The sequence below is a fragment of the Panonychus citri genome, unplaced genomic scaffold, assembly GCF_014898815.1.
Source record: "Panonychus citri isolate SS breed McGregor unplaced genomic scaffold, ASM1489881v1 Contig00104, whole genome shotgun sequence".
Classification (NCBI taxonomy): Eukaryota; Metazoa; Arthropoda; class Arachnida; order Trombidiformes; family Tetranychidae; genus Panonychus; species Panonychus citri.
The window spans coordinates 853,931-880,921 of record NW_026515509.1 but is presented as its reverse complement, the minus strand read 5'-3'; the positions used below and the strand labels follow the sequence as shown (position 1 = coordinate 880,921).

General features: G+C 30.3%; 8 protein-coding genes across 11 annotated transcripts; 4 read left to right on the top strand and 4 right to left on the bottom strand.

Annotated features, from left to right (window-relative positions):
* Window positions 1–564: 564 nt before the first annotated feature.
* LOC128389121 (alpha-soluble NSF attachment protein-like) lies at window positions 565–2,620 on the top strand. Its single transcript, XM_053348643.1, has 3 exons — window positions 565–801; window positions 1,223–1,790; window positions 1,857–2,620. The coding sequence occupies exons 1-3, from the start codon at window positions 707–709 to the stop codon at window positions 2,073–2,075; spliced, it is 882 nt and encodes a 293-aa protein (XP_053204618.1). The 5' UTR covers window positions 565–706; the 3' UTR covers window positions 2,076–2,620.
* Window positions 2,621–2,771: 151 nt separating this feature from the next.
* On the top strand, window positions 2,772–4,869 carry LOC128389119 (uncharacterized). The gene is made up of 2 exons (XM_053348642.1): window positions 2,772–4,652; window positions 4,711–4,869. Exons 1-2 carry the CDS (start codon window positions 3,921–3,923, stop codon window positions 4,867–4,869), a joined length of 891 nt encoding a protein of 296 aa, XP_053204617.1. The 5' UTR covers window positions 2,772–3,920.
* Window positions 4,870–4,919: 50 nt separating this feature from the next.
* On the bottom strand, window positions 4,920–8,101 carry LOC128389116 (protein white-like). The gene is made up of 11 exons (XM_053348637.1): window positions 7,912–8,101; window positions 7,764–7,814; window positions 7,535–7,692; window positions 7,222–7,460; window positions 7,061–7,132; window positions 6,877–6,975; window positions 6,472–6,813; window positions 6,170–6,397; window positions 5,950–6,081; window positions 5,409–5,743; window positions 4,920–5,341 (listed from the first exon to the last, which is right to left on the bottom strand). The coding sequence occupies exons 1-11, from the start codon at window positions 7,941–7,943 to the stop codon at window positions 5,026–5,028; spliced, it is 2,004 nt and encodes a 667-aa protein (XP_053204612.1). The 5' UTR covers window positions 7,944–8,101; the 3' UTR covers window positions 4,920–5,025.
* Window positions 8,102–8,224: 123 nt separating this feature from the next.
* LOC128389118 (uncharacterized) lies at window positions 8,225–9,922 on the bottom strand. 2 transcript variants are annotated; one of them, XM_053348641.1, is made up of 3 exons: window positions 9,784–9,922; window positions 8,774–9,558; window positions 8,225–8,704 (listed from the first exon to the last, which is right to left on the bottom strand). In XM_053348641.1, exons 1-3 carry the CDS (start codon window positions 9,842–9,844, stop codon window positions 8,561–8,563), a joined length of 990 nt encoding a protein of 329 aa, XP_053204616.1. In that variant the 5' UTR covers window positions 9,845–9,922; the 3' UTR covers window positions 8,225–8,560. The 2 variants fall into 2 exon arrangements, with proteins under 2 accessions (XP_053204616.1, XP_053204615.1); XM_053348640.1 differs by having other exon boundaries at window positions 8,774–9,710; window positions 9,784–9,911.
* A 76-nt stretch (window positions 9,923–9,998) lies between these two features.
* Window positions 9,999–14,404, bottom strand: LOC128389117 (BCL2/adenovirus E1B 19 kDa protein-interacting protein 2-like). 2 transcript variants are annotated; one of them, XM_053348638.1, is made up of 7 exons: window positions 13,593–14,404; window positions 13,016–13,096; window positions 12,630–12,863; window positions 12,416–12,506; window positions 12,068–12,298; window positions 11,734–11,832; window positions 9,999–10,638 (listed from the first exon to the last, which is right to left on the bottom strand). In XM_053348638.1, exons 1-7 carry the CDS (start codon window positions 14,194–14,196, stop codon window positions 10,584–10,586), a joined length of 1,395 nt encoding a protein of 464 aa, XP_053204613.1. In that variant the 5' UTR covers window positions 14,197–14,404; the 3' UTR covers window positions 9,999–10,583. The 2 variants fall into 2 exon arrangements, with proteins under 2 accessions (XP_053204613.1, XP_053204614.1); XM_053348639.1 differs by lacking the exon at window positions 9,999–10,638 and adding an exon at window positions 10,655–11,362.
* Window positions 14,405–14,779: 375 nt separating this feature from the next.
* Window positions 14,780–15,540, bottom strand: LOC128389073 (uncharacterized abhydrolase domain-containing protein DDB_G0269086-like). The gene is made up of 2 exons (XM_053348583.1): window positions 15,207–15,540; window positions 14,780–15,132 (listed from the first exon to the last, which is right to left on the bottom strand). Exons 1-2 carry the CDS (start codon window positions 15,538–15,540, stop codon window positions 14,780–14,782), a joined length of 687 nt encoding a protein of 228 aa, XP_053204558.1.
* Window positions 15,541–15,954: 414 nt separating this feature from the next.
* LOC128388920 (integrator complex subunit 10-like) lies at window positions 15,955–18,783 on the top strand. The gene is made up of 4 exons (XM_053348389.1): window positions 15,955–16,258; window positions 16,481–17,540; window positions 17,614–17,696; window positions 17,905–18,783. The coding sequence occupies exons 1-4, from the start codon at window positions 16,085–16,087 to the stop codon at window positions 18,631–18,633; spliced, it is 2,046 nt and encodes a 681-aa protein (XP_053204364.1). The 5' UTR covers window positions 15,955–16,084; the 3' UTR covers window positions 18,634–18,783.
* A 153-nt stretch (window positions 18,784–18,936) lies between these two features.
* On the top strand, window positions 18,937–26,360 carry LOC128388921 (sodium-coupled monocarboxylate transporter 1-like). Of its 2 annotated transcripts, none has more exons than XM_053348390.1 (15): window positions 18,937–19,474; window positions 19,658–19,953; window positions 21,147–21,392; window positions 22,408–22,528; window positions 22,659–22,726; window positions 23,060–23,140; window positions 23,219–23,292; window positions 23,369–23,509; window positions 23,714–23,843; window positions 23,914–24,186; window positions 24,291–24,377; window positions 24,475–24,742; window positions 24,857–24,969; window positions 25,057–26,067; window positions 26,215–26,360. In XM_053348390.1, exons 2-14 carry the CDS (start codon window positions 19,840–19,842, stop codon window positions 25,105–25,107), a joined length of 1,767 nt encoding a protein of 588 aa, XP_053204365.1. In that variant the 5' UTR covers window positions 18,937–19,474; window positions 19,658–19,839; the 3' UTR covers window positions 25,108–26,067; window positions 26,215–26,360. The 2 variants fall into 2 exon arrangements, with proteins under 2 accessions (XP_053204365.1, XP_053204366.1); XM_053348391.1 differs by having other exon boundaries at window positions 26,163–26,360.
* Window positions 26,361–26,991: the final 631 nt, after the last annotated feature.

Genomic DNA, 26,991 nt, shown 5'->3' with positions numbered 1-26,991 from the left:
TTCCAACTGATTGATAGATATACTAATAATTAAGTGAAATGGGAAAAAATCTAATCACAATTAACAATTAATAACAAAATGATGACAAGAAACAAAAAGTAAACATTGAAAATTGTTACATTAAGAAAATGTAAACAGTTGAACAATTAAACCAAATTGTATCAAATTAACATTTAAATTTCCGGTGATTAACCTTGAATTCAACCTTTAATCACCACGTTGATTAGAACTGATTGAAACACTTAAATTAACAAAAAAAAGTCACAATTAAAATCCAATGGAAATCAAAACAAATCCTTTTGGTGGAGAAAAAATTTTCAGGCCTAATTTGATTTTCCATTTCCAATCCAATTGGTTGTCGTTGAGTTTTCCAAGTTTATTTATTGATTGCGAACATTGATTAACCTTTAATTTACAGAAATAAGAATAAAAATCCAAAGACAATTAATTAGAATCAAATTTAATTGTCAAAAGAATTTGAAAATTTGAATGTCCCACTCGATTAGTTGCTTCACTTTTACTCTTCTCTCTCTTGTCTCTCTTTCTTTTCTCTTTCTTTTTTCTCTTATTTTCTATTCTCTCACCATCATCAAAGCGTCAACCTGATTTTCTGTTGTTTATATTTTTTACCTTAATTGTTTTTCTCTGATTAAATTGTTCTTTCGTCTTGTTCAATTAAAACATTCTATTGTTCTAATTGTTAATCATGTCTGGAGATTCGGATGCAAGGGGTAACCAGTTTATCCAGGAAGCTGAGAAGAAGCTAAATGCTTCAAAAAGTTTCCTCGGAGGATTATTTGGGTAAGAATTAAATTATTTACATTCTATTCTAAATGAAATACTTTCATAAATTTCATCATTCATTAAATTTTGTATTCAATTCTAGGGTTTACATGAAATTGAATGAAAACTCTCTTGTTTAAATTGAACCATTTGGAAATCAACACTTAGTTTTTGCATCATTCTGACAATTCACAGAGAGAACAATATTTGCCTTTTGCCTTTCTCTTTCTTTTTCTCTCTCATCCCTTTTCCACCTCTTTTATAAGATCTTATTGATAAATCAATCAAATGCATAAATTAATCAATTACTATCCTGTTTAACCATTTAGAGTAACAACAATCTCTACCAATCTCAATTTCTACTTGGATCCGTTTGAGTCACTCTAATCATGAATATCTAATATACTAATTCTCATTTTGATATTTTCTTTTTTTCCAGAGGATCTTCACGAGTTGAAGAGGCCATTGAATTGTACATTAAAGGTGCTAATATGTTTAAAATGGCTAAAAAATGGATGTCTGCTGGTAACGCTTTCACCGAAGCTGCTTCACTTCACCTAAAATCGGGTAGTAAACATGACGCTGCTTCTTGTTATGTTGATGCTGGAAACTGTTACAAAAAGGTTGACCCTCAGGAAGCAGTTAATTCTATTCTTAAGGCTATAGAAATTTACACCGACATGGGAAGATTTTCAATTGCAGCTAAACACCATATGACCGTGGCAGAAATTTACGAGAATGAGGCCGTGGACATAGAAAATGCTATCGCTCATTTTGAACAAGCAGCTGATTATTATAAGGGTGAAGAATCATCAGCGTCGGCGAATCGATGTCTTCTCAATGTTGCCCGTTATGCAGCACAATTGGAACAATATTCAAAAGCTATTGGAATCTATGAGTCAGTTGCTTCATCTTCAATCGACAATTCATTGTTAAAGTATAGCGCTAAAGAGTACTTTTTCCGTGCCGCTCTTTGTCACATGTGTGTTGATCTATTGAATGCCCAGGTAAGTTGAAACAATACTCAATGTGTTTACCACCAATATATTGATCTTTTTTTTCTTTATCTCTAGTTGGCTATCAAAAGATACGAAGAAATGTATCCTGCTTTCACCGATTCTCGTGAATGTAAATTCGTTAAAGGATTATTGGACAAACTGGAAGAATCCGATATCGAAGGATTTACACAGCAAGTCCAAGAATATGATTCAATCAGTCGATTAGATCAATGGTTCACCACAATTCTCCTCAAAATCAAGAAACAAATCCAACAAGAACCTGATCTCAAATAAGAACGTGTTTATTTTTCTTCTCCCCACCAAATTCTTTCAACAATTTCTTCATGCAAATATCGGAACCACTACTCTTTATCTCCCTCCCTTTCTAAATTGTCTTTCTTTTCCTCAGACTTACAGATTCAGAACACTTAGAAACAATAACTGTCAGTTCTTACCTCTCCCACTCTCATCATCATCATTAACCACCTATAACAACCCAATACCCATTCACACAAATTCCCATTTGAGTGAAATTAATTTAAACCTGAAAATGAGCACAACCAAAAACATCTGATTATTGGAGTATAAAGAATATAAAGAAGATGGAAGATAAATGAAAGAGAAACAGTTTCGGATGAAGAAGAGGATAAACAATCAGCTTTGAAGCAATTTTTTTTTCTATCTACAACTTACAGATGAGAAATTGATGATGAGATGTTTATCAAGTGACAATTAAAAAAAGGAAACTTTTCATCTTGTCATCTAGAGACTATCATTATCATCATCAACTATCAACAACCATCAAAAAACATTCAATAAATCATCTATATCATCATTAACTTCAACAACAATCGTTTAATTGATTCTAGAATAATTTTTCTTTAGATTTCATTTCTTGAGATCTAAAATTTACCCTGAATGATTTATTTTATTGTTAACTTGTGATTTCTACAACAAAAACGATTGGTCAATGATAAACCAACCTAATTAATTATCAACATGAAACAATTATAATTTAAAACTTCAATTGGAAAGCTAATTTTAAAACGAAATGATTAGTTAATCTGGATTAATCTTTTGCAGATTGAGTTTATTTGTGTGTGTATTTGGTTCAATGAAGATATCGAAGATTAATCAACCCGATTCATCAGTGGATAAGGATCACAATTAAAAGTGTTATCAAGTTAATTATCGTTTTGCAAAAAAAGAAAATGATTACACTGGAAAGGAAAAGCTATTTTCCTAAAAAAATGGAACTAAATTAATTTCTTTTCTTTTAAATTCTATAACAATTTAATTCAAAAACTATATTACTTTTCTCTATGAGATTCCATGTACACACACATATTAATGTCTAATAACTCAATGAGTTGTTAGACACTTTCTCCCAATGATGTAAATTGTTAATTCTGTTTTGTTTTCCTCTGTTATTCAATCAACAAGTTAATCGCTATTTAGTTGATTGTTATCAGATTAATCAAATCTCTCAAAATATTATATATTGAAATGAGTGAAAAGCAAAAAAAATAATGTAAACAAAAATGTTATCGATGCAAATCAAAATATTCCAATAATTGATATTTAAATTTAAATGATCTAAATTAATTTGTCTCCCTAATCGATACAATTTATATAAAATTATTTCGTCGCTCGAAATAAGTTAATAAGAGTTAACCTAATCAATCAAACAGAATGAAACCATTTTGTATTTAAATTAACAATGAAAATTTGTTAATCGTGAAAAATGATCTAACATAAATTGTATTAATTAATCATAATTTGTGATTCAATCAATCTGATTGATCACATGTAATAATTTACTTGATATTGAATAATCAATCATTAAGAATGAAAATTGATCAGAATTCAGATGAAATCAATGATGAAGAAAAGGTTGAAATGAAATTAAAACTTGTTAAGAATTCAAATCACAGGTAGTTTTAATAGTTAAATAAAGATGTCTTTTGGTGAAATGAGCGGAGATTCAATGTTTGACCTGACCTTGGTTGGAAAACACCAGAAGATATTACGTCGAACTGGATTTCTCTCGATTTTGGCCTGTTCTCTCGCGGCGATTCGGATCGCTCTGCGAGGATCTTCACAAACGTCCATTATAATACATTCAGCGAGAAAGCGGTAATGATGCGAGGTTTCACCATCCACTTGTCCTTTGGACTGACCTCAGTGTTTATCGTGAACTGGGCTCACCTGTGGGGACAAAAGTTTTGTATTCAACGTCACGATGATCCGAAAGTATTGACCTTCATGAGACGCGCTCGAATTGTCTCCATAGCCATTACATGTATTGAAATTTCTCAAAATGTTTATTTCCACATAAATAGTATTATTGGTGCATTTCCACGATCTGACCAATGGTCATCCACTTTGTCGGTTTTGGAATTTATTTCTACTTTCACATTATCAACAATTACAATAATTGCATATCTGGGTAATATTCACATGTTCAATATTATTTATCGAGGGATCACCTTGTTAATTGCTGATTTCATTTACTTTAATCGACAATTGATCCGATTAAGAAATGAAAGGAATATTAATCTTGACCGAGTTAGTGCTCTTCGTCGATTCTACAGTCAGGCCATTCGAAACACTCAAAACTTTGAACGATTCGCTCGATGTGAGATTGGAAGGCTTTACATTGCATTCGTTTTATTTTATATTGTAACTGCAGTCGAATTTTTTTCCGCTGATCAACCAAAGCTCATAATATTGGTCTATTTCATTTTCGACTCGACAATTTTAATCTGTCTCACAATTAAAGCGATAATTTTACACCATTTCTGTCACAAAGACCCCGAAACCCTCTACGAACTTTCCCTCCCAATGAGATCTCAAAAGTTTCGAGATGAGGTAAGATTACAATTCAATAAAAGAAACCAATCAATTCATTTTCAATTCATTTCCACAGGTAAATTTATTTCACTACCGATTGACCAGAAACGACGTTGGCTTCACTTGCCTTGGTGTATTCACATTGACCACTAACTTTGTCATCTCAATAATAACCTTGAAATTTACCATCTTCATGGCGATTCCCAGTTTCCTCCCATTCATTGGATCACATTAACCATATAAATTGCAAATAATAAGCAACAATTAACGTCCCAGAAGCTTAAATAGTAAACAAAATGATCATGATCACAATTTTAATGATAAATAAAAAGTGAGTTTTCGTAAACCAATTGTTCAATTACAGAGAATCACAATTAACGATACAACTAAATCATCTGAATGATCTCGCTCTATGATGTAAACCAATCAAAGCTATTAAACGAAAGGCAACAATTAATACAAACAACATGAGAAAATTAAAGTTAACATTAGCAATGGAAAATGACAATTTGTTAATTACTCCTTCCCCAGTAACGGTACAATCAATTATCTGATGACCAAAGGGTGTTGAGGTTATGTAACGATTATTAAGCCAATAAGGACAAGAGATATTTTTAACTCCTTTCCATTGATTAACAACCAGAATCTCATTCCCATAGAAAGGCCAAGAAAGATACTTGCCCCAGGCGAGATATTTAGGAATCGATCTGAAAGGTAACAAACAATTAATAAACCTCCTTCCATAAGTAAATTGTTACCCGTTGATTAGCTAACCTTTGATTGATTGGAAGACCAGCAAATATTAATAGTGATGAAATTGCCGCTGGAGCAATTGAAAGAGCAACATTTAATGATCGACAATAACAACCAATCAAATAGCCAAATGATGTTGATACATTGCTAATTAACACAATACAAGCAAGACTGGTGAAATATCTTGATACAATTGGATTAAGGTTAATCATCCAGTAGCAAATTGTTAATGAAATTGAAGGTAGAATCAAGAAAAATGGTAATTCAGCAATTGTCTTACAAATAAAGTAGATATTAACCCGATACAATGCACTATTATGTTCACGAATGAAAACTGGTAATTCATGGCAAAAGGTCTGTAAAAGACAATTAGTAAATTGTTGTAGTAATAGTAAACAAATTAGAAACAGCCTATTGATAAAATTTCCATATTCAATTGAATTTACTGAGTAACTATTAATAGAAAATTGAATTTCTTTGTTAATACATTTACAATTTCAATTTCAATTGAATGATGAATATAATAATTATCTAAATAAGAAATAGATTGTAATTAACTTACATTAACTACAGAAACTGCTGGAGTAATTGTATTATTAATCAATATCATGAAGAGAGCTCCAGTTATATTCATGATAGATTCTTGATTGTATTCCTGATGATAGTAAATTAATCCCATAATCAATGAGATTACCTAATGAAGGAAAAGTAATAAAATGTTGAAAAACTAATCAACTTTTCGTTGCTCGAGTTGATTTGATTATTGATTGAAATTAACTTACAATTGTCTCAATGAATCGAGTTGATGTAACTGAGTATTCACGCCAATTACAAATGAATGACCGGCTAAGGATAACCCAAAATTGGGTCAAATAGGTTGACCGGTAGAAAAGCGATTGACCAAAAAAAGAAGACTGATAATTATTGATTGGTAAATTGTCTGTCAATTGTTTTAATCGTTTCGTAATTGTTTTACCGTAAATTGATTCATCAAACGCATCACAAATTACCTGTTGATAGTAGATGAAGATATTATCAAAATCGAGAGCAATTAACTAATTAACTATCATAAAGAAAAGCTTACGTTGACCATTTGATGACCATCGACTTCCTTACCGGGAATTATTGCCAATTTTTGAATGAAAAAATCGGCTGGATTATAATTAGTTGGACAATCCATTCCTAGAGATGAGTAAAATTTAATTGCATCATTTGTTGATCCAGTAAATGCCACTCGGCCCTCAGCAATTAACATTAATTGATCACAAAGAGTGAAAATTTCAGATGATGGTTGATGAATGGTAATTATAATTGTCCTCTCAGATCGAGCCATTGATTTCAACAGGGAGATCACATTATAAGCCATGAATGAATCTAATCCTGAGGTTGGTTCATCACAGAATAGTATTGATGGATTAGTTAATATCTATCAGCATGAATAATGAACATTATTAACGACAATTAACTGATTATTTCGGTAAAATCTTACCTCTGATGCGAAGGCTAATCTTTTCATTTCTCCACCCGAAATTGATTTCTTTGAACCTTTCAAACCAATCAATGAATCGGCACATTTGTTTAAACTTAACTACGATCATTGAAATTAAATATTATACAATTGGATTAGATTAATTGTTAACAATCAGAGAGATCAGTTATATATTAACTTTTACCTCGAGTAAAACTTCATCAACTCGTTTCTCAATATCGGTCTTACTTGTCTCCGGACTCATCCGCAGTTTAGCCTAAGGGGATTTCCAATCATTCGGGTAAACAATTAACTTGATTAGAGTCTCAATCTTAATCAATCAATTGAAATTTTTTCATTTCCTACCTGATACATTAGATGCTCTCGAACTGTTAAATTACCAATGAATAGATCATCTTGTTGAACATAAGCTGAACACGATGTGATTAAGTCAATTGTTGATGATTTACCGTTAAGTAAAATACTTCCGGTTACATTTAAATCCTTTAAATTGCGTCCAGTTAATGAATTAAGTAACGTTGTCTTTCCGGATCCGGATGAGCCCATGATCGCCAATATATTGCCATGTTTTGCTTCACCCGAAACTTGATTTATCCATAACAATTAAGGTTATCTGATTAGTTGATTTACTCCATTCTCAACACAATTAAACTCTTACCATCTTTAATTATTTGCTGAGGTAGATTAACATTGTCTTTCCATGACAATTTACTTCCTAATTTACTAATCAATTGATTAAGATAATGTTGCTTAGCATAAGCATTTATATTCAACCAGGAAACATCAATTGGTCCGGACAATTTAACTTCTTGTTTCTAATTGTTATCATACAATTGGTAATTAATTAATATCCTGATGATAAGTCAGTCAAACAATTAATAATTTACCTTGATTGTATCCATAAGACTGATTGTTTTGATTTCTCAAATAATTTATCTCTAAATTGTTATAAAAATGATTTGAAATCATTTTTTTTTTGATAATTTGATTACATTGAACTTTCAACAATTGTAACAATTAAATTTGATTACTTACTTTTGTGAAATTATATTACGAACTGTATCCATAACAATTAAAGATTTAAATCCATTTGATTTAAACAATTTAAACTGATTTTGTAATCCTAAATGAGTTAACAATTAACAAACCAATGGAAATGATCAACAAACTTGTTATGAAAAAGTGTTGATGATCACAATCAAGCAAATAACGAAATGATTTTGATTGCAATTTATTAAACTAGTGAATTGGTAAAAGGTAATTATCTATTGATTGGTTAACAATTTAGTTAAATTGTTAGTTTGTTTCCAGAATAAATATCAAACAAGTGATTGGATCTATTCAAATATTTCGGAAAGGAAAACATAAATTACTATTTACTAATCATTGTATTGGATTTTAGTTACAATCACAATTGATTGATATGATTTGTTGACAAATTGATTGTTGATGTTATATTGTAACCAAGAGGTTAACAATCAAAAAAAAAATAAGACTCTAGTCCTTATGATATTGATTAAAATAATCATACGGAAATGTTGTTACAATCAAATGAAAAAGGTAAACCATTAATTGCTCAAGTTAAATGACATTTAAATAACAACAGGATTACAGTTAATTGTTGGGGTCATGTATTATAAACAATATGACCAATTATGATACTTTAATGACCATTGTCCAGTGATTATTGTAAGAAACTTGCTGCTGCAGTTAAATAGCTGAAAACAAGGACCAACAATTTAGGTAACAATTGACCAGTGACCAGAAAATTGCCCCACAATCTGAAGCCAGTGTCTCGATTTGCAATATAACCAAGATAATGTCGAATCTGATCAAGAAGGATAATTTAAATTAAGGTTGAAATGATTGATAACAATTAACGATTGATCGATTTTACCTCAAGTTTAACAACATCATTAATCTGACCAAAGGAAGTTAAATAAAGTGTCAAATAATAGGATTGAGGAAGAGTATTAAGTTGAGATAATCCTTGACTAAGTGAAACTACATAGAAAAAATTAACTGAATTCCAACCGATTGAGACAATACTAATTAGTAAAGGTTGAGAAGAATCAGTTAATTGATAAAATCCGATCACGAATTGTGGGACAAAGAGACAAATATATGATGAGAATACATGTTTAAATGTTGAACCAATTAGATCGGTAACTTGGACCAATTGATTGTGACATTGTCGACAAAGTCTAATGTGTCCTAAATTTGTATCACCGATTGTTGAACAAGTTTCTAATCGTTTCTCAATTAACTGATATCCCGTTGAAACCAAGGCAACGGCCAATCGAAGTACGTAAATATATTCAATGGTCAAGTAAAGTGTATAAATTATGGCCGAAAAGGTCACACTTGTGTCGATGAACGAATCAAAATTAGTAAAACCAACTAATCCAAAGCCAATTAGCATGATTGTCCCAACCAAAATCATCGTAATCAATTGACGATTCACTTTAACCAATTCTCGGGTGATAATTGTCGTTGATTGTGTCCCCTGGACAAGAATAATTGACCTCCAGGTAGAGTCAAAGGCTAATATAAATGAATCCAAGTCGATGAACAAAGGTCCAGCCGAAATGGTGGTGAAACAAACGGCAAAAAGTGACCTTTGAAAGGCCACAAATATGTGTTTAAATTGAATGTTTTTCACTAACGCCAATTGAGATAAAACTATGTAAAGATTGTAAAGATTAAAACAACTGATCAGTGTAGCAATTAACTTCCAAATTAAATTAGATCGAGGTAAATATTTGAAGGAAATACAATTTAAAAAGATTGATTGATTTACCAATGAGGTTAAATTGTATTTACAAGGAGCTCGCCTGTGGATTAGAAAGATGAGTTGATTTAGAAATTGAAACAAAGTGATTAAGGTTTAATTGTCGATATAATTACCTTCCAATTGATGACAATTTAACTTCATTTTCTTGGTAATTGTTTTGATCCATTTTTCCATCTAATCAGCAATTCAAATTGTTCGTGGTGATGGTCAGTGAAAAGTAATCATGTTGTTTGAGTTTTCTGTTGATTTTTGGTTGATCAGTTAATCAATAATATGCAATTATAATTACAATTAACGATCAATATTTGATTGTCATCTAGATAATTGATTGTTTTATTAAGATTAAATTATTGTTTATTTAAACTTGAGATTAATTTTTAGTTTACAATGTGAAGCGAAAAAAATGTTTTCTTTTCCAATTTTTTGTTGATTATAATTGTTGATTGTGATCATGGCGTTAAAAATGTATAATTTAGGTAATTGCTTAATTAATGCTATTTGCACTTATGAAAACCCAGCCAACCTTAATTGCTAGGCTATATTTAGGCGTTGGTTTGTGAATATTTATAAATACGATGTAAAATAATAGATCCACTTTTAAATGTCTCTCTAATAATACAATAGCGTAATAATTGATTAATAGTAATACAATGTAAGAAATGAGAAAAAGGGAGAAACAATAAGAAAGAGGGTGAAAGGTGAGTGAGAGAAAGAGAGGGAGATGTTTTTTTATCACAGAGAAGAGGCACAATAGGGAGATAAAAGAAAAGAGAGAGAGAGAGAGAGAGTATTATGTAATTGAGGAGAAAGGAAAAGGAAATAAACAAAAAAAAAGGATGGAAAAATAATCGGAAAGAGGATTGATTGTGATCCAAATATGTTGTGATTGATTGTTGATAAATTGTTCCCATAATTAGCGTCTCGATGATTCCTTTTTTTTCTGCCGTATGATCCGTTCAAATTCAACCCTAGATTTATGATATAATTGTAATATGTATTGATGATGGTAAATATAATATGTTTTTAGTAAATTAATTTAGCAAGCAATTAAAAATTGAAAGAAACTAATAGTAATTATCATGAGAGAGTGGCGCTGGTGATAATGATTAAGATTTAGCATTTTGTTTACTAAAATCCTATTTATTTATTATAAAGGTTGGGAGTTGTTGTTGTTTTATTGTCATTTGTTTTCATTGATAAAACTATTATTATTATAAATAATGTTTAGTCAATTAGAAACTAAACAATTAGCTTACTATTAAATTAGTAGCAATTAACAACTTGAAAGCAGAGCAGTAGCAAAAGATTAGGTAAAAGCAGGAAAATGGAAAAGTAGGAAATGAAAACATTTCTCATGTTAATTAATATTTAACTTATCATTGCCAATGATTTTGAATTGGATTAATTAGATATTAATTTTTTAATTATAATTTAAATGTTTTCATCTTCTCAATTTCCTGGATTAATCAATAACAGACAAATTGTATTATCTTTTTTTTTCATTATAAATGAAACATTGATATATTATTAATAGTTAAGTAAAATGGTCACATAAATTTATCCCAAAAAAAGAGGTTAATAGAAGCCTAAGCCTAATCGAGTTAATTGTTATTGGTATTAATTAATTTAATTATGATAATTGTAAATTATTAGTCTTGGTTTTTTTCAAGGTTAGAGGCCACTTCGTCGTATCTGAGATTCATGAGTTAATTTAATCAAAATACGAATAATTTGTAAAGGTTACGTTGTTAATTGTTAATTGTTGATTGTTAGTTTGTTTAAAGCGATTTGGGTGGATGTATGAAAGCAGCATCAGCGTATGGAAGTTGATTTAAATTGTTAGATGTTCACGTTCGTATATTTAGATAGACGAGAAGATGACAAGATGATAAACAGAAAGACACAGAGAAAAGAGAAAGAGAGAGAGAAAGAGTTGTTAGAGAAAGAAAAAAATTAATTACGAGGGATTTAATTTAGCTTTTCATTCTATATAAATTTAACTGTATCATCATCATAATAATTAAAATTGATTCTTAATCAATGAAAATTATGGTTTAACTTACTGTTTAACCGGAGGAGGAATAACTGTACTTTCAATGGGCACAAGATCATTGAGCTCAGCAAGTGTGCTCACGAATTTAAGTTTCTTTGAAAATTTAGAACTAAAATAGAAAAGAAAAGAAAGAAGAAAATTAAACATTACAATTAGAAATAACTATCACAATTAGAATGATACAAAATAAATAACATGGGGAAAAAAGAAAATACAAAACATGAGCTTTTCCATATTATTTGAATTGATTCAAAATAAACACTAAATAAGCAATTTTTTGATTCATGGTGATAGTTGAATCAACTGTATTTCCATTAATTGTTAGTGATTGATTAGAAACCTACCTTATGAAAGGTTTTATCATAATTACAAAAGTTTTTAACCAAAAAGTTGGATGAACCAGAAAGAGTGACTTTAAATTTTTTCTCAATCTTTTATCAATCATTGTATAACAGCGTTTTAACCAACTAAAAGTAGGCATATTATTGCTTGAGACTCCAGCACATCCGGCATTATGAAAGTAAATAAGGATATAATCATCAGCAACCAATTCATGGAGAGTTGTTAAAACATACCTGTAAACAGGATTAGAAAGAGAGAAAGAAAATAACATCAGAAAAAAAGGATATAAACATGAGAAAAACAATCAAACATGTGGGGATAAATAGTTTGTGAGGAATTGAATCAATTACATGAACAAATTGTCCATAACATAACCATAATCCTTTCTCGATCTGTCAGGGAGATAACAGGCTGAGAAAATGATAATTGCAGGACCAGGGCCTATGAAGAGAGAGAGAGAGAGAGAGAGAGAGAGAGAGATTTTAAATTCATGATTAGTTAATGTTCATCATTAAGATTAATAAGAATGAAACAAAAAATAACAGATTAACATGATTAACATACTTGGATTTGTATTATTTTTACTTAGTTGAGCAGAATTGTAATGATGATAGTAGCCTCCGTGGGAGAGGACTTTCTTATAAGGTTCAATAACTTTAAGGTCAATTTTTTTAACTTCACCCTTGTCACCAATTGGACAAGATTCTCTCCAACTTCGAGTTTCATTCATTTCTTCTTGGACAGTTAATTCTGGAACCCGACTCACTTCTTGTTCTTGATGAGAAGGCGGAAAATCGACTAAATAAATTGAACATTAAAGAGAAAGAAAGAAAAGAAAAATAAAAAACAATTAGTGTGATGTAAAGTAAACATCGTCAACATTTGTTCCTAAATGAAATATATGAAAATGATAATTTTAGGATAATTAGGGTTAATTGTGTTCAACTAACTTATCATATCATCATTTGATAAGAGTTCCTTATTAACTGGTATCTTCTTTTTGGCAAATGATCCTTGCTTTTGTAAAGTATCTGTGTGAGAAATGATGGTAAAAAAATAGAAAAAAATTAATACAATTATTGTAGGAAAAAATTGACAATTTAAGCAGTGGAAAAAGTGTTAAGTGATTCAATTATGAATGTGGATTAGTTTAGATTGAATGTGAGTGGGCGAGTCAATTGTTGAAGGAATATTAAGACTAAGTGAAGTGACAAGGAAGACATTGACAGAAAACCCCAAAGACGGGAATCCAATTAAGGTTGAGACATTTACACTGAAGATAAACATTAGTAGGTTGATTAGTTGATGGTATATGTTAGTATCTGTTAATTATGAGACAGGTAATGATATCAAATGACAAGAGTTAAAAACGAGAAGGTAACAAGATAGATAAAAAAGAGAAAGTGAGAGTAAGCAGTTAAAATTGACAGATAATAAAAAGCGAGGTGAAGCAGTGATTAAATTGACACAATTGGTATTTGATTGTGTTTGTTTTTACAGCTCGGGAGAAATCAGTAATCTCTGTACCTTCCAATTCCTCTTTTGTAGATACAGGCGATGAATCTAGATAATGTGTATCATGTTTAAAATAATTATCTTCTTTGGTATTTGAATAAGAATTGGCTTGTGTAGAAGAGGTATTACTATTTCCATGCGATTTAATATCTGGATTTGTATTGAAATTAGAATGATGAGAAGATTGTTCATCTTCATCATCAACATCATCTAAATCTTCCTTTGAAGTTTCATTTTCAATTAAATTGTTAACCGTTGAATCATCATGGGCACTTGTTTCATCTGAAGAATTAAAAATCTCTTGAATATCAATCTTGGGACGAATTTTTCTTCGTTGACTTTGGGTTAAAGATGTATTACGTTTTAAAAATTCAACGGGTTGATTTGTAGCGGTATTATTATAATTTGTAGAATTTGAATTATCTTCAACCTCACTTGGTTCACCATTTTTAGGGAAAATCATTGATTCAGGTCCAAATGAATCGAAGCTAAATTCAAGAACACCACCTACCACCTCATCAATCATCACCTCTGGATTAGTCACTTCACCAGAAAAATCACCAACATAAGAATCATCAATATACGAACCATATACATTCATAGAATCTCCGGACATGGTGGATGGATGGATGTAGAAAATAAATAAACAAATTGAACAATAAAACAACAATTAAGGTGTAAAATACTGATTGTAATCATTTAATATTAATCATTTAAATTAAAATTATTCTTTTCTTTTATAATCAAAATATGAACACCACCTAATGAGAAGGTCCTGATGATGTAGACAGAGAGACGAAAGAGTCAACCCAATCAGCGAAAAAGTGTCGCCATCTGGAGGGGGAAAAGTTAACCGATTTTTGTTCTTTTTTCTATTTTCGATTAACCGAAAGATGACACTAGTTGGATCTCTGTCTGTTTCTCTTTCGCATGGAGAGGAAAAAACAATATGGAAACTTAACTGTTGATGAGAACGCATTTTTTTTATTTTTTTTTGTTATTCTCCATATGAAAAACATTGAACTGATTACATAGGAAATTTAAGATGAAAATTTATGTTTTAATTTTGAACATTATTTTGTTTGATTTTTTTTGAAATGAATGGAATAGAGAGACAGAGAGAAAGAGAGAGAGAGAGAGAGAGAGAGAGAGATAGAGAAAGTTAGAGAGAAAAAAAAGAAGAGGATGAAAAAGAATTACTATTTTTTGTTTCTCTTGCTTGTTCTCGTTGATTTTGTCTTTTCTTCGACAGGTTCAGGAACTACTTCCTCTTGTTTAGCCTTTTTACCTCCTCTTTTTTTCTCCTTTACGGGTTTTTCTTCTGAAATTGGTTCAGATTCTTCCATGGCTTCTTCTTTTTTAGCTGCTGCTTTTCGACCAGGTTTACCTTTAGTGGTAGTTGTACCGTTTGTTTCAGCGGCAGCGGGCTTTTCTTCAGGAATAGACTCAGATTCCTCGACAACCTCCTCTTTTTTGGCTGCTGCTTTTCGACCAGGTCTACCTTTAGTAGTGGTAGTTGTTGTTGTACCATTTGTTTCAGCTACAGCTTTTTCTTCTGGAATAGACTCAGGAGCAGATTCAACAACGGCTTCTTCTTTTTGGCTGCTGCTTTCCGACCAGGTTTACCCTTAGTAGTAGTAGTAGTTGTACCATTTGTTTCAGCGGCAACATTTTGTTTCTCTTCTGAAATAGGTTCATTTTCTTCAGCTACAGCAACATCTTTTTTAGCTCCTTTTCTACCACCTTTACCCTTAACAACAGGTACATCATTTGTTTCAGCAGCAACAGTTTCAGTTTCTTTAGCAACAGCAGTATTTTTACCACGTTTAGTACCTCGTCCTTTTACTTTCTCCTCAACAACTGGCTCCTGATCAACAACCTTATCAACATTTTCACCTTGTAATTTGTCACCATCATTGGAAACACCAACAGTAACTTTAGCGGTTTTAGGTTTAACCATCGTGTATTAAGAGTAAAAAACAAGTGAGAAAAAAAACTAAAGTACGAAAATAATAAACTGAACAATTGTTTTAAAAACACACAAAATGAGGAAAATGAGAAGAAGAGAAAAACCAAAATGGAAGAAGAAGAAATAATCGAAAAAAAAATTAATAAAATAAAATAACAATGATTTAGAAAAACACGTTAAGTGAAATGTGAACAAAGAGAGAAAAGAACCAAAAGTGACTAGTAAAAAGCGCGCGACTTCCCAATGGAAGAAGAGAAGCAGAAAGAAAGAGAATTCGAAAGAGAAAAAAGTGGCTCCATCTCTTGAGAAAAGAATTAATTTTCTCAATTCCGAGTATCCGTTAAAATTTAAATTCTTTTCTCCCAATGAACCATTTGAATCTTCCGGTTGGAACACATGTTCTTCTGCTTTTCTACAATCTTAATTGTAATCTTTTGTTTTCTTTTCTTTCCCTTTTACCTTTGAGATTGTTTTTTCTTTATTAAATTAAACTCGGTGCAATTAATTAGTTTTCTTTTCTAATCGTTAATATACAATGGGGACTTTGGCTCGCAATGGTTTGGATGAAGGTAAAAAGGTTTCAACCAATGAAGTTGAAAAATTTTGTATCAAAAAAGCAAAATTAAGTATGTCCAATGGCGATTCTAATTTGGCTAAATCTTGGTTTCTTGCGGCTTCTAATCTGTTTCCTGATTCTTTTTCAATTAAGGTAATTCTATTGTTCAATTATAACATTGATTATTCCTCTCCTATTCTTGGTGAATTTTATACATTTTGTTATTAATGTTCTATGTTATTCTCTTGTCAGTCAGTCTGTCTGTCTCTGTGTTTCTCTGTTTCTCTCTCGTCGGTTTTTTCTTTTCTTAATTGTTGTTTGACTTTCTACTTTTATATTTTATCTTATGTTATCTTTTTTTTTCATTTTCTTCAGTTTGAACAATATTTACAAGCCAAAGACGAAGGTCGTTTAATGGAAGCTTGTCGCCATCTTAATGATATTTTCTCGTCTTCTGGACAGTCTATAAGTGATAATATCAATCAGGAGATGCAACGTATTGTTACTGCTGTTAAAGGAACTATTAACAATCCTGATTCAACCTTTTATCGTAATCTATTCAATTGTTTCTCATTGGAGGCTCAACATAAGTTACTTCTTAATGTTGCTAATCTTTGCTCTGATCCTATGGAATCTTGTCAACTTATGCTACTTATAATGAAAAAATTTCCCAACAAAATTAATGAACATGCCAGTAATATATTACAACTTATCAAAAGAGCTGAAGAAAATCAAGGTTCCTATAGAAATTCAGATTATTTTAATAAGCTGCTTGTTTTTGATATTTTACCTGTCATTTTATCACCTGAATCAAATTTGGATACCTCGTTATCTCTCATGTTATCACTTCTTGATCGAACAATTGAATTCTATTGTCAATCAAGTATAATTGGAATGCTTGTTGACGAAGAAACTTCAACCGATGTAAACATTATGGATAAAGATAGAGAAAATCGTTTTGATGATGTTTTTAATATGTTTCGAAAACGTCTCAAATGGGATCTTTTAACCTGTGAAGAACATTCAACCAATGATAATTTTCTTTCTGGTATTTTGTTAGCTCATTTCCAGAGAATACAGAAATTTTTCCAAGATGTTTCTACAGTCAGCATGACACCAGAATCGGATGGACCCATTGATCTCAGTTCGTCAAACACTAAAGTTGAAATTAAGGCGGAACATATTAATCAAGTTCTTTATGCCACTTTCCTACTTTTTATCCGGTGTTTACACAAATATACCAAAGAAACTGCTGGTAAACTTATATTGGTTGAACAAGGTGCTTCTTACAAAGGTGATCCTGTTAAGAAGCGAAAAATTCATCTCAAATCATCTTCGCCCATAATTTTCACCGAAAATTCTGAGCTTCAAGAAAATTTCACAGTCGCTCTTCAAGCCTTAGAGTTTCTCAATCAAGATTATAATCTGACCAAAGGTAAGCGTAATTACTCATTTAAATCTTTCAATTTGTATATTGATTCTTTCCTTTTTTTCACTTTTTTTTACAGAAATGATGATTAAATTTCAACAAACCAAAGTGTTTGAATCAAGAGCTTACCAAATGCTTAAACAAGACTGTTTAATTTATCGGGTATGAATTTTTATACAATTTCAAATTATTATATTTGCAATTAGATTTCATTGATTACAGACGATCTTTATGACATTACATTTACAATAATTGTCTGATTATTGTCATCAGTTGAAGGAAGCAGATGATCATTTCAACCATTTTCTTAAATTCTGATAAATATCATGTGTAATCATTTTCTTTTTTTTTCATCTTTTAACATTTCCAGGGTAATCATGATGATTGTTTAGCCTCACATGAAGCTACATCAAAGATCAAAATAAAGTCATGTCTTCAATCAATTTCATCAGCACTTATGAGTTACAATTATGGTCTTGCTTTGAAACATTCTCTTGATGGAGTTGCCATGTTAACACGAGTTCCAGAGATGAAAGAAGAAGATGATAAACCCAAAATGGAAAGCAATCATAATGGTGGACGACAAATTGTTTTCATCAATTACAATCGTAATGACATTTTAACTTATTGTATTGAAGTTATCATTGCATGTCTCAAAGATCGAGTCCTTCTCTCTGTCAAACCTTCTGATCATGGATTGGGACATTTGATTGTCTTATCGCAATACAATTGGCCGAAAGAAGTTGACCTTTTCCTGAAATGTATTTCAACCATCCGCAAACCCATAACGGGATCACCAACAGCACCAGTTAAATTTGTTTACCTTCCTTTCTGTGATTTTATTTTCAATCCCGATATGTTGGAAGAATTTATGTCTCTCGTTAATTCAAAAGGAATCACATTGGAAATTAAAGATCAAGTAACCCCACAGATAAACAAATTCGCTAAATCATCAAAGACCATAACTCGAGGAGTAAACAAGAATGCAAAAGAGGAAATCAAAACAATTCTGGTTAATCAGATGAAAAGAAGTAAATTAATCCTGGAACCATCATTATTTATAAATTTTATTCTCAATCATATTAAGGATTTATCCTAAACAAATCCGAGTTTATTTCTCTTAAATTACATTGTACATAATACTTATATTTATATTTATATATTTGGACTTTATTAATGTTATCAAGATCTAATCATAAAATTTGACCCACTAAAACTGTTGATTAAAACCATTGTAAAAACCAAACAATCAACTAATCAATGTTTCAAGTATAAGAAATCATTCAGGAAATTCTGGTTTCCAGAAAAATCCAAAGACAGAGAAAAAGAAAGAGAAAAGTGATGAGGATGCTCCGTAAATGGAGAAAAAAAGAAAAAACCGCTTCCAAGGCGGTGGAATAAAGAAGAATAATTCTGACTCCCTCATTTACTTCACTTCTCCTCCATCAATATATTTCGTTGATTGTGATTAAATTGCGCTTGCGATTAACCAAATTGTTGAAGAGAGTCGGACACTCGAAATGTAACCAGAACAATGAGTTTGACGAGAAAATTTCCTCTATCTTATAATGTTAAGATCGAAACCACGTTGATCTTATTGAAAGAATTAACAATTATCCAATTTAAAGATCAATAATTAACCTTTTACCGCAGTTAATCACTTAATCAATTGAAAATTGTTCCATCATCAAACCAACAACACCGATAATCACAATCAACATGTTAATGTCTTTCTTTATGTAGTAAACATTTGATCCAAACTGTTTCCCTCTTGTTATGTTAATTGTATCCATAGAGAGACAATTAACCGAATTCATATTCACTTAAATCACTTGTAAAATCTACCAATAATATAATCCAATTAGATCGAAGATTAATCAACATTGATAATCCTTTTCTCTCTGATTAATCCTCGAGAAAATCTTCTTATTCTTAAATATGTAAGTAATCACATTATCGATTCAATTGTAATAACATTTACCTGAAATTTTCTCAGAACTCAGGAATCATTGTGGAGAATTTTCTTTTTCTATTCTATATTTATTATCTAATCTCTTGGATTCTCTTTCATCTCGATAATCTTTTTCTCTCTCTCTATTATTTGTTTGCTTTTCTATTTCCAGGTTATCAATGAATCTATTGTGAAACAAATGATCAGACATTCAATTGATTGACACATACGAATTATCTAGTTTTCTCAATAACTGATCATCAAGTTTATCTATCATTTAGTAATCTAACTAATTGATTTTATCTGAGAGAGAAAGAGAGGAATCAAAGGTAACCGGAAGTCCACAGAATTCTCATGATGGATGGAAGTTTGGATGCTATGACTCATAAATTTTCCACCGTTGATTATATTGTGTTCATTTTGATGCTTGTCTGTTCCTCAGGAATCGGAGTTTTCTATGCAATTAAGGTGAGTCTCAATTGAATCAATTTCCATCACAATTTAATCTCATCAAATTATCTTAATCATCTTCTTTCAATGAATCAAATGCTCGTTTTTCTCAACGATAATCAATTTAATTTCTCATGGCAGATATATAATATCTTTCTCATCCGATAATCTAATATTTACCTTGATTGTCATTTCCCTTTTTATTGAATCAATTATCTTATCACAATTGATAATTATTATTGACAGTTTATTGGTTAAATTATGTAAATGATAATCTAAATTGTGGTAAAACCGATTAGGTTGATAAATTTATCTATGGTATTGATTTGATTGTCTGATTGCATGATAATCATAAAACTTAATTAACTCTAACCTTTCATTGAGAGATTTTAACAATCTATCAATCAATTTAAATCAATATTAACCAACCTAAGATGACAATCAGTCAAATTAACATCGTTAATTAAAAACCATGCCAAGAATCAGATAACCATAATGAGTAAACTTTTCATTGACAAAAATCAAAACCATCAATAACAAACTTTACACACAATTAACTAACTGGAAAGATTAACTTATACCATAATCAGTGATTAACTAATTTCGTGATCGAGATTTAATCAAAATTTAAAGATAATTTTAATCCTCGATGCCTAATGAATAAATGGAAAAACGATTTTCTTTTTCCTTGAATTCTGTTCCCTGTGAATTCAGAGAGCAGAAATAAAAATCACCGAAGCTTTCAAATGAATTGATATTCATTTTTTCATCTATGAATTTTGTTTATCTCATGTTAGCATTTCAATTTCATGGTATTACTTTTATCTACATGTATCATCATGTAATATTTACCTTGAAATTGTATTTTCCACAACAAGATCCAGAATATGCTCAGATTGTTGAAATTATATCAATTCAAATGTCTCTTCAAACAGAACAGAAAATAATCGTAACTTTAATTTGTTACAATTTCTTTATAATAAAAACTCATGATAATTATGATTAGACCAGGAAGAAACAATTGAACAATCAATAAATCATTTGCACTGGTTTATATGACACAATTTTATAACGATAAGATCACTAATCTAATTGTATCATTGTTTCACTCTTGATTATCGTTCTTAATACTTTCCCAAAGCCATCTGATTATCATGATGATGATGATCAGATTAACTAACGATTTACCTTTGCTGTCTAATTGTTATCAGGGTCGCAAAAATGAATCAAGTAAAGAGTTTCTAACAGCCAATAAATCACTCAACTGGTTCCCTGTTTCGATGTCACTTTTAGCCAGTTTCCAAAGTTCAGTGACGATTCTTGGCTATCCGGCTGAGATGTACACCAAAGGAACACAGTTCTGGGTCGTAATTCTGTCCGCCGTATTTGCTTCAATCACCGCTGCCGAACTGTTTCTTCCAGTTTATTTCAACCTCTCATTTACCAGCGTTAATCGAGTAAGAAATTTCAATCAATCAAATTTAATTTCTCGCCACAATTGATTCAACTTATTCCTGTAAACAGTTAGTTTCATCGTCTCACAATAAAATCAATACAATGTAATTAATCCGCTTGATTTGATTGCTCTCTCTATCTCTCTGCCTCTAAAGTTTTAATCATTTCATTGATCATCTTTCTCTTAATATGTTTGTCTGTTAATTGTAATTATAATCATGATGATGATATGATTTTTTCCAATCAATTCCTCTTATTATTATCATTAGTATTATTCTGAACCTTGAACAGAATTGAAATATCCTTAACTCCTTGACTAAAATTAATATCTAGACTTTCATTCATGATTAATTATCTTTGATTGTTGATTATTGATTAGTTTTACCCAGTCAACTGATTAATATCATTATTCTGATTAGTAACCATCCAAATTAACTTGTTCATCTAATTGATACAATAATTTAAATCATCAAATCTCTAATCCAACTAATTAACTCATTTTCCTCTCGTTATAAATTGGTAACAATTAATAATTGATCTCAATCAGCTTATCTGACAAAAAAAAATAATCCTTTAAATTGTAACAATCATTAAAGAGACAAAAGTTTTCCACAACAATTAAATCAATAATTGAAATGATAACATTAATTCAATTCCCATATATTATTAATATAAATCTAAACTAAAGTAATTTAATTTTCAACTGCAACTTTATAACAACAATTAGCATAATTTACATAAATCATGACTTAATTATATTAACAACTACTGCTAAAGACAATCTTAATCGTTAACAATCAATCATAAGTAAAGAAATCATGAAAATGATTAAAAGTAACAATTAACAGACCAGAGCTATTAGATTGTAATAGTTAATTAATTAACAATATTATTCCGTTGATAAATTGAGACAAATTTCAAATCGATGTCAACAACAATAAGTTGAATTGTTTTTCCCTCTTCTTTTTTAACTAAATCAACCAAATTAAACTAAATGATTCTCTTAACAATCAACAGTATTTAACGATGAGATTCAATCGTGACAACGTCCGATTAGCCTCATCAATGGCGTTTCTCCTCGGTACCGTTCCTTACATGGGTGTAGTACTTTATGGACCTTCGTTGGCCTTAAGTTCAGGTTGATTGATTAAATTTCTCCCACCATATCCACTTTCCCACCTTCCACCGAAAATTAAATTAACCATTTAGATCGATGATCTAAAACTGACCTCAAGTCCCAATAACTTAACCTGTTACTCTTGGTGCAGTTACTCCGCTATCGGTTACCGCTTCCATCTTAATCATTGGTATAATTTGTACCTTTTACACTTCACTGGTAAGTTAATTGTTCCATTTAAATATCAGCAATTTAACCAATTCCATTTGTCTATCTTTGTCATCTTTTGTATAATCATAATCAACCAATTGCCTTAATTGTATTATTGTTATAATGAGATATTGTTTCTCGCGATCATCAATATTGATTTTATTGATTTAAGTTGACAATTATATCGATAAAAACTATTATCATGATTATTTAATTTCATACAATTTGTTTATTATTGATTTACGTTCAATACTTGACATAGATGGATTTAAGTTTTACAATTAACCTTATTTGATTGTGATTAATTTTCCATTTCACTTGGTTAATTGTTGTTTAATTTAGGGAGGAATCAGAGCTGTTGTATGGACTGATACAATGCAAGTGGGCCTAATGTACATTGGCCTGATTGCCGTCATGTTAAGGGTAATGATGATTACGATTGATTAATTAGTAGAATTTTTTCTCGATTATAATTAGCAAATTAACTTTTCTTTGTTTCAGGCTTTTTATTTGGTCGGTGGAATCGGTGAAGCTTTTAGGATCGCTTATGAAAGAGGCAGAATTGAATTCACCAAGTAAGTAATTCAGCAGGCAATTAAAAGCTGCTCGTACAATTAACTAATTATCTTATATTAACTTGTAATTGAACAGTTTTGATCTTGATGTTTCAAAGACCAATAATTTCTGGAATTCAGTTCTTGGAATGGGAATCATGTGGTGTGGTAATTATTGTACGACACAAACGGAGGTCCAACGTTATTGTAACACTCAAAGTCAGAAAAAGGCCAAATTGTATGTTAATTGAGTTGATAATTAGTCCAAATCAAAAGAAAAATAAGATTGATTATAATCGTGATTAACTTGGTTGTAATCTAATTTCAGTTGACACTTACAAACTTTAAAATATTTAGATAAAAGTTTTGTTTCAAATCTTTTTGCAACTCCTACAACAATTTACTAATTGCTTTCTCCATATTTGTATCATTTTAATCACAGAGCATTATATGTCAATCTAGTTGGTGTTATACTAATGATTAGCTGTGCTTGTCTCTGTGGTATCGGGGTATTTGCTTATTATGCTGATTGTGATCCTCTCAAGGCCGGAAAAATATCCAAAACTGACCAGGTAATCAAAGAGAGAGAGAAAGTAATTAATTTAATTTGCTCATTATAATTGTATCTTTTTCTCATTGCAGCTTATGCCTTACTTTGTAATGGACACTATGTCTGAATTTAAAGGTTTACCTGGAATCTTTGTTACCTGTGTTTTCAGTGCTTCCCTTAGTACTTTATCATCCGGTTTCAATGCTCTATCAGCTGTTACATGGGATGATTTTCTGAAAGAGACTCGACTTGGATGTTTGAGTGAACAGCACCAGAAAAATTTCAACAAAATGACCGCCATTTTCTATGGTATATTATCAATTCTGATGGCTTTCATTGTCGGGCAAATTGGCTCAGTACTAAAGGTGAACAGTAGACTGAAAATTTGACAAATTTTCATGAGAAAAATTCTGACCATTCATGTTGAGAATTCATTTATCCTCATATCTCATATCTATCTATTTGTTAGGCTGCCATTTCTTTGGCTGGTTGTTTAATTGGTCCACTACTTGGAATCTATCTTAGTGCCATTCTTTGCCCTTTCGCTAATTCAAAGGTAAAACTTTAAATTGTTACAATTAACAGTAAACTAATCAATTAATCTTAACATTTCGAATCTTTTTTTCTCTCCTTCGATTCTCTAATTCCCTTAGGGTGTTATTTCGGGCTTACTATCCGGAGTTTCATTCGGATTTTGGGTTCTCATTGGATCATTAGTCTATCCTGCTGATGATGATTTTAAAGAAACTTCACTTACCGGGTGTCCACCCTTCTTCATATCAAATTCAACCTTAATTGTTGATGAAGTTATCGAAAGTCAACCTTTTTTCATTAAATTGTATCAAATTGCATTTCTTCTTGTGCCTGTTTCTGGTTTTATCATATGTCTTTTCGTTAGTTTTGTAGCAAGTCTATTGACCGGTAATTATCTGTAACAATTAACTTCTATTTAGAAGTGGATAGTTTTTAATTGCTCTTCTCTAAATTGTTGGATCATTTAATCAAAAATATAAATACTTTTCACTTTTTCTTTAGGAGGTTTGAATGATGTCAAACATGTCGATCCAAATACGCTGAGCCCTTTGGTCTGGAAAATTTGGCCTGAATCGCTTTTACCTGCGAAATTAACTAATGTCAAAGATAAAGAAGTAAACTAATTAATTTACCTTTTCCAAGAAACACAATTAACTAATTTTATCAATTGTTTTTTTGCTATTCTTTTGATTTTCAAACAGTTTGCTGACATTTCAATAGGAGGAACAAATTGTGAAACTTTGATTACTTGATAATTAGTTAAAGCAATTTAGGTTTAATCTATGGAAATGAATCTCATTCAACTTTAATTTCAATTAATTAACTCTTTTATTAATCAATTAACTATTATTATTATTATTATTATGATCCTTATTATGTATATGGAGATATACAAGATTATTATGTTGATTTTTTAACGAAATGTTATTTTGTCAAGTATATAAGAAAAAACTCCAACAATTTATTATACAAGCATGTCAACAATTAACAATCAAACAATTTATGATTTTACAAGAGTTAAGGGTTAATCAAATTCACATAAGAACAATTAATTGATTGTTGATCCAATCACTACACAAGAAGCTACATTGATGATTAAACAAGAAATACACACAATTACATTCACAAAATTTGGATAATTATCATTATACAATTATGATTATTAACTATTATTTAATCGCAACAATTTCCATAATTATTATTAATCATCATGATTATACTAATTACTATTTACAATTAATTGCTATTTGTTATCGATATAAATTTAAAGAAAAAGTTTACAATAAGTAAATTGAATCAACATGAACAAATTGTTATTTAACTAATTAAAGACAAAGAACACGATTATTCCTAAAACAAGAACAATCTATCATCAGTAATTAATTTCTATCCGAGAAAATCAATCCAAACAATTAATCTAATCACTTTTAATGAATTAAATTAGTTTATTTTTTTAAATTTTACCGCGAATTCGCCACTAGCGACACCTATTTTCGAAAAATTCAACTCTTAGTTGAATAGAACGACAATAGATGGCAACTAAAGCTTCACATTCTTTCAATTGAAATTAAATTTGTTTCTAAATAAATTAAACTAAATTGTTAATTAGTAAATTAAAGGCAATTAAATTATCTTTTCTATGTGTAATTATCCATAGTAAGTCAATCCTTTATCTTGTGTTCTGTCAGATTGGAAACATTGAACAATCAGTTGTAAGTAAAATCTGTTGGGTTAATGTTTTTGTTTTGATTGAGTTAATTTTATTGTTTCTAATTTAATTTGATTGTCACTAATCTTAATCATTTAGTGGCCATTATTTTTAGTCTTTGCTAAATTGCTTACAATTTACTAATTTATAGACTGTGCCATTGTGTATTTGGTGGAATCAAGGTTAGTCTCAACTATTAATACTAACGGACCAATGGTGTTAAATTAGAGCTTGTGGTTACATCTAATTGTAATTGTAATTGATTGAGAAAAAACCTTGTGGTTTAATTGTTATCTCTTTGTCATATTCAATGATATTTTTGTAAATCATTAATTGGACAAGATGATGAAAATCATGGAACCATCAATTATTTACTTGTATGTCATAATCTTCTCCATGTTAATTTGTCATTTACCTTTGACACGCAAACATTTTTATCTTCCAGTAATTAACATATAATATTAATCATTTGTTTTTCTTTTCTCATCTTTTTCCTTTTACAACAATATTTACAGAGACATTAGAAGAGAACTTGGAACCATTAAGCTGAAATGTATGATCTCTGTTATTGAAGCTAAAATTGGATGGAGAGAGAAAGAGAAAGCTAAAAGGTGGAAAATTAATTCTTATCCAGGTAACAATCAAATATTAGGAAAAAAGAGAGGGAGAGAAAGTAATTAAAACAACAAATATGAGATGGCAGATTACCCACAGAATCTAAATTACTTGATATCGAACATTGAATAACCAAGGAAAGAACAATAAATCAAAAACAGTTAAGATAATTAGTTAAAGTGATTCGTGTGTATATGAGACACAATTTCTGATCCATCATTTTGTTTTTTTTGTCTTCTTCAATTTCTTTAGATCGACAAGGAGGACAAACCAATGGATCTCTCCCACTCTCAAGCTCGGTGGTCTTTTCAAT

Coding starts and splice junctions, on each gene's coding strand:
- LOC128389121 (XM_053348643.1), top strand. CDS start 707: ATGTCTGGAGATTCGGATGCAAGGGGTAACCAGTTTATCCAGGAAGCT. Junction 802..1,222: donor TTCCTCGGAGGATTATTTGG/GTAAGAATTAAA, acceptor CTTTTTTTCCAG/AGGATCTTCACGAGTTGAAG. Junction 1,791..1,856: donor TTGATCTATTGAATGCCCAG/GTAAGTTGAAAC, acceptor CTTTATCTCTAG/TTGGCTATCAAAAGATACGA.
- LOC128389119 (XM_053348642.1), top strand. CDS start 3,921: ATGATGCGAGGTTTCACCATCCACTTGTCCTTTGGACTGACCTCAGTG. Junction 4,653..4,710: donor CTCAAAAGTTTCGAGATGAG/GTAAGATTACAA, acceptor TCATTTCCACAG/GTAAATTTATTTCACTACCG.
- LOC128389116 (XM_053348637.1), bottom strand. CDS start 7,943: ATGGATACAGTTCGTAATATAATTTCACAAAA. Junction 6,976..7,060: donor TTGATGAAGTTTTACTCGAG/GTAAAAGTTAAT, acceptor CAATGATCGTAG/TTAAGTTTAAACAAATGTGC. Junction 6,814..6,876: donor GATTAGCCTTCGCATCAGAG/GTAAGATTTTAC, acceptor TCATGCTGATAG/ATATTAACTAATCCATCAAT.
- LOC128389118 (XM_053348640.1), bottom strand. CDS start 9,836: ATGGATCAAAACAATTACCAAGAAAATGAAGTTAAATTGTCATCAATT. Junction 9,711..9,783: donor AAATTGTCATCAATTGGAAG/GTAATTATATCG, acceptor TCTAATCCACAG/GCGAGCTCCTTGTAAATACA. Junction 8,705..8,773: donor ATGATGTTGTTAAACTTGAG/GTAAAATCGATC, acceptor CTTCTTGATCAG/ATTCGACATTATCTTGGTTA.
- LOC128389117 (XM_053348638.1), bottom strand. CDS start 14,196: ATGTCCGGAGATTCTATGAATGTATATGGTTCGTATATTGATGATTCT. Junction 11,833..12,067: donor ATGATAAAACCTTTCATAAG/GTAGGTTTCTAA, acceptor TTTCTATTTTAG/TTCTAAATTTTCAAAGAAAC. Junction 10,639..11,733: donor ATTCCTCCTCCGGTTAAACA/GTAAGTTAAACC, acceptor TCATAAATCTAG/GGTTGAATTTGAACGGATCA.
- LOC128389073 (XM_053348583.1), bottom strand. CDS start 15,540: ATGGTTAAACCTAAAACCGCTAAAGTTACTGTTGGTGTTTCCAATGAT. Junction 15,133..15,206: donor AACTACTACTACTACTAAGG/GTAAACCTGGTC, acceptor CTATTCCAGAAG/AAAAAGCTGTAGCTGAAACA.
- LOC128388920 (XM_053348389.1), top strand. CDS start 16,085: ATGGGGACTTTGGCTCGCAATGGTTTGGATGAAGGTAAAAAGGTTTCA. Junction 16,259..16,480: donor CTGATTCTTTTTCAATTAAG/GTAATTCTATTG, acceptor CATTTTCTTCAG/TTTGAACAATATTTACAAGC. Junction 17,541..17,613: donor AGATTATAATCTGACCAAAG/GTAAGCGTAATT, acceptor TTTTTTTTACAG/AAATGATGATTAAATTTCAA.
- LOC128388921 (XM_053348390.1), top strand. CDS start 19,840: ATGATGGATGGAAGTTTGGATGCTATGACTCATAAATTTTCCACCGTT. Junction 23,141..23,218: donor TGATTGCCGTCATGTTAAGG/GTAATGATGATT, acceptor TCTTTGTTTCAG/GCTTTTTATTTGGTCGGTGG. Junction 23,844..23,913: donor AAATATCCAAAACTGACCAG/GTAATCAAAGAG, acceptor TTCTCATTGCAG/CTTATGCCTTACTTTGTAAT.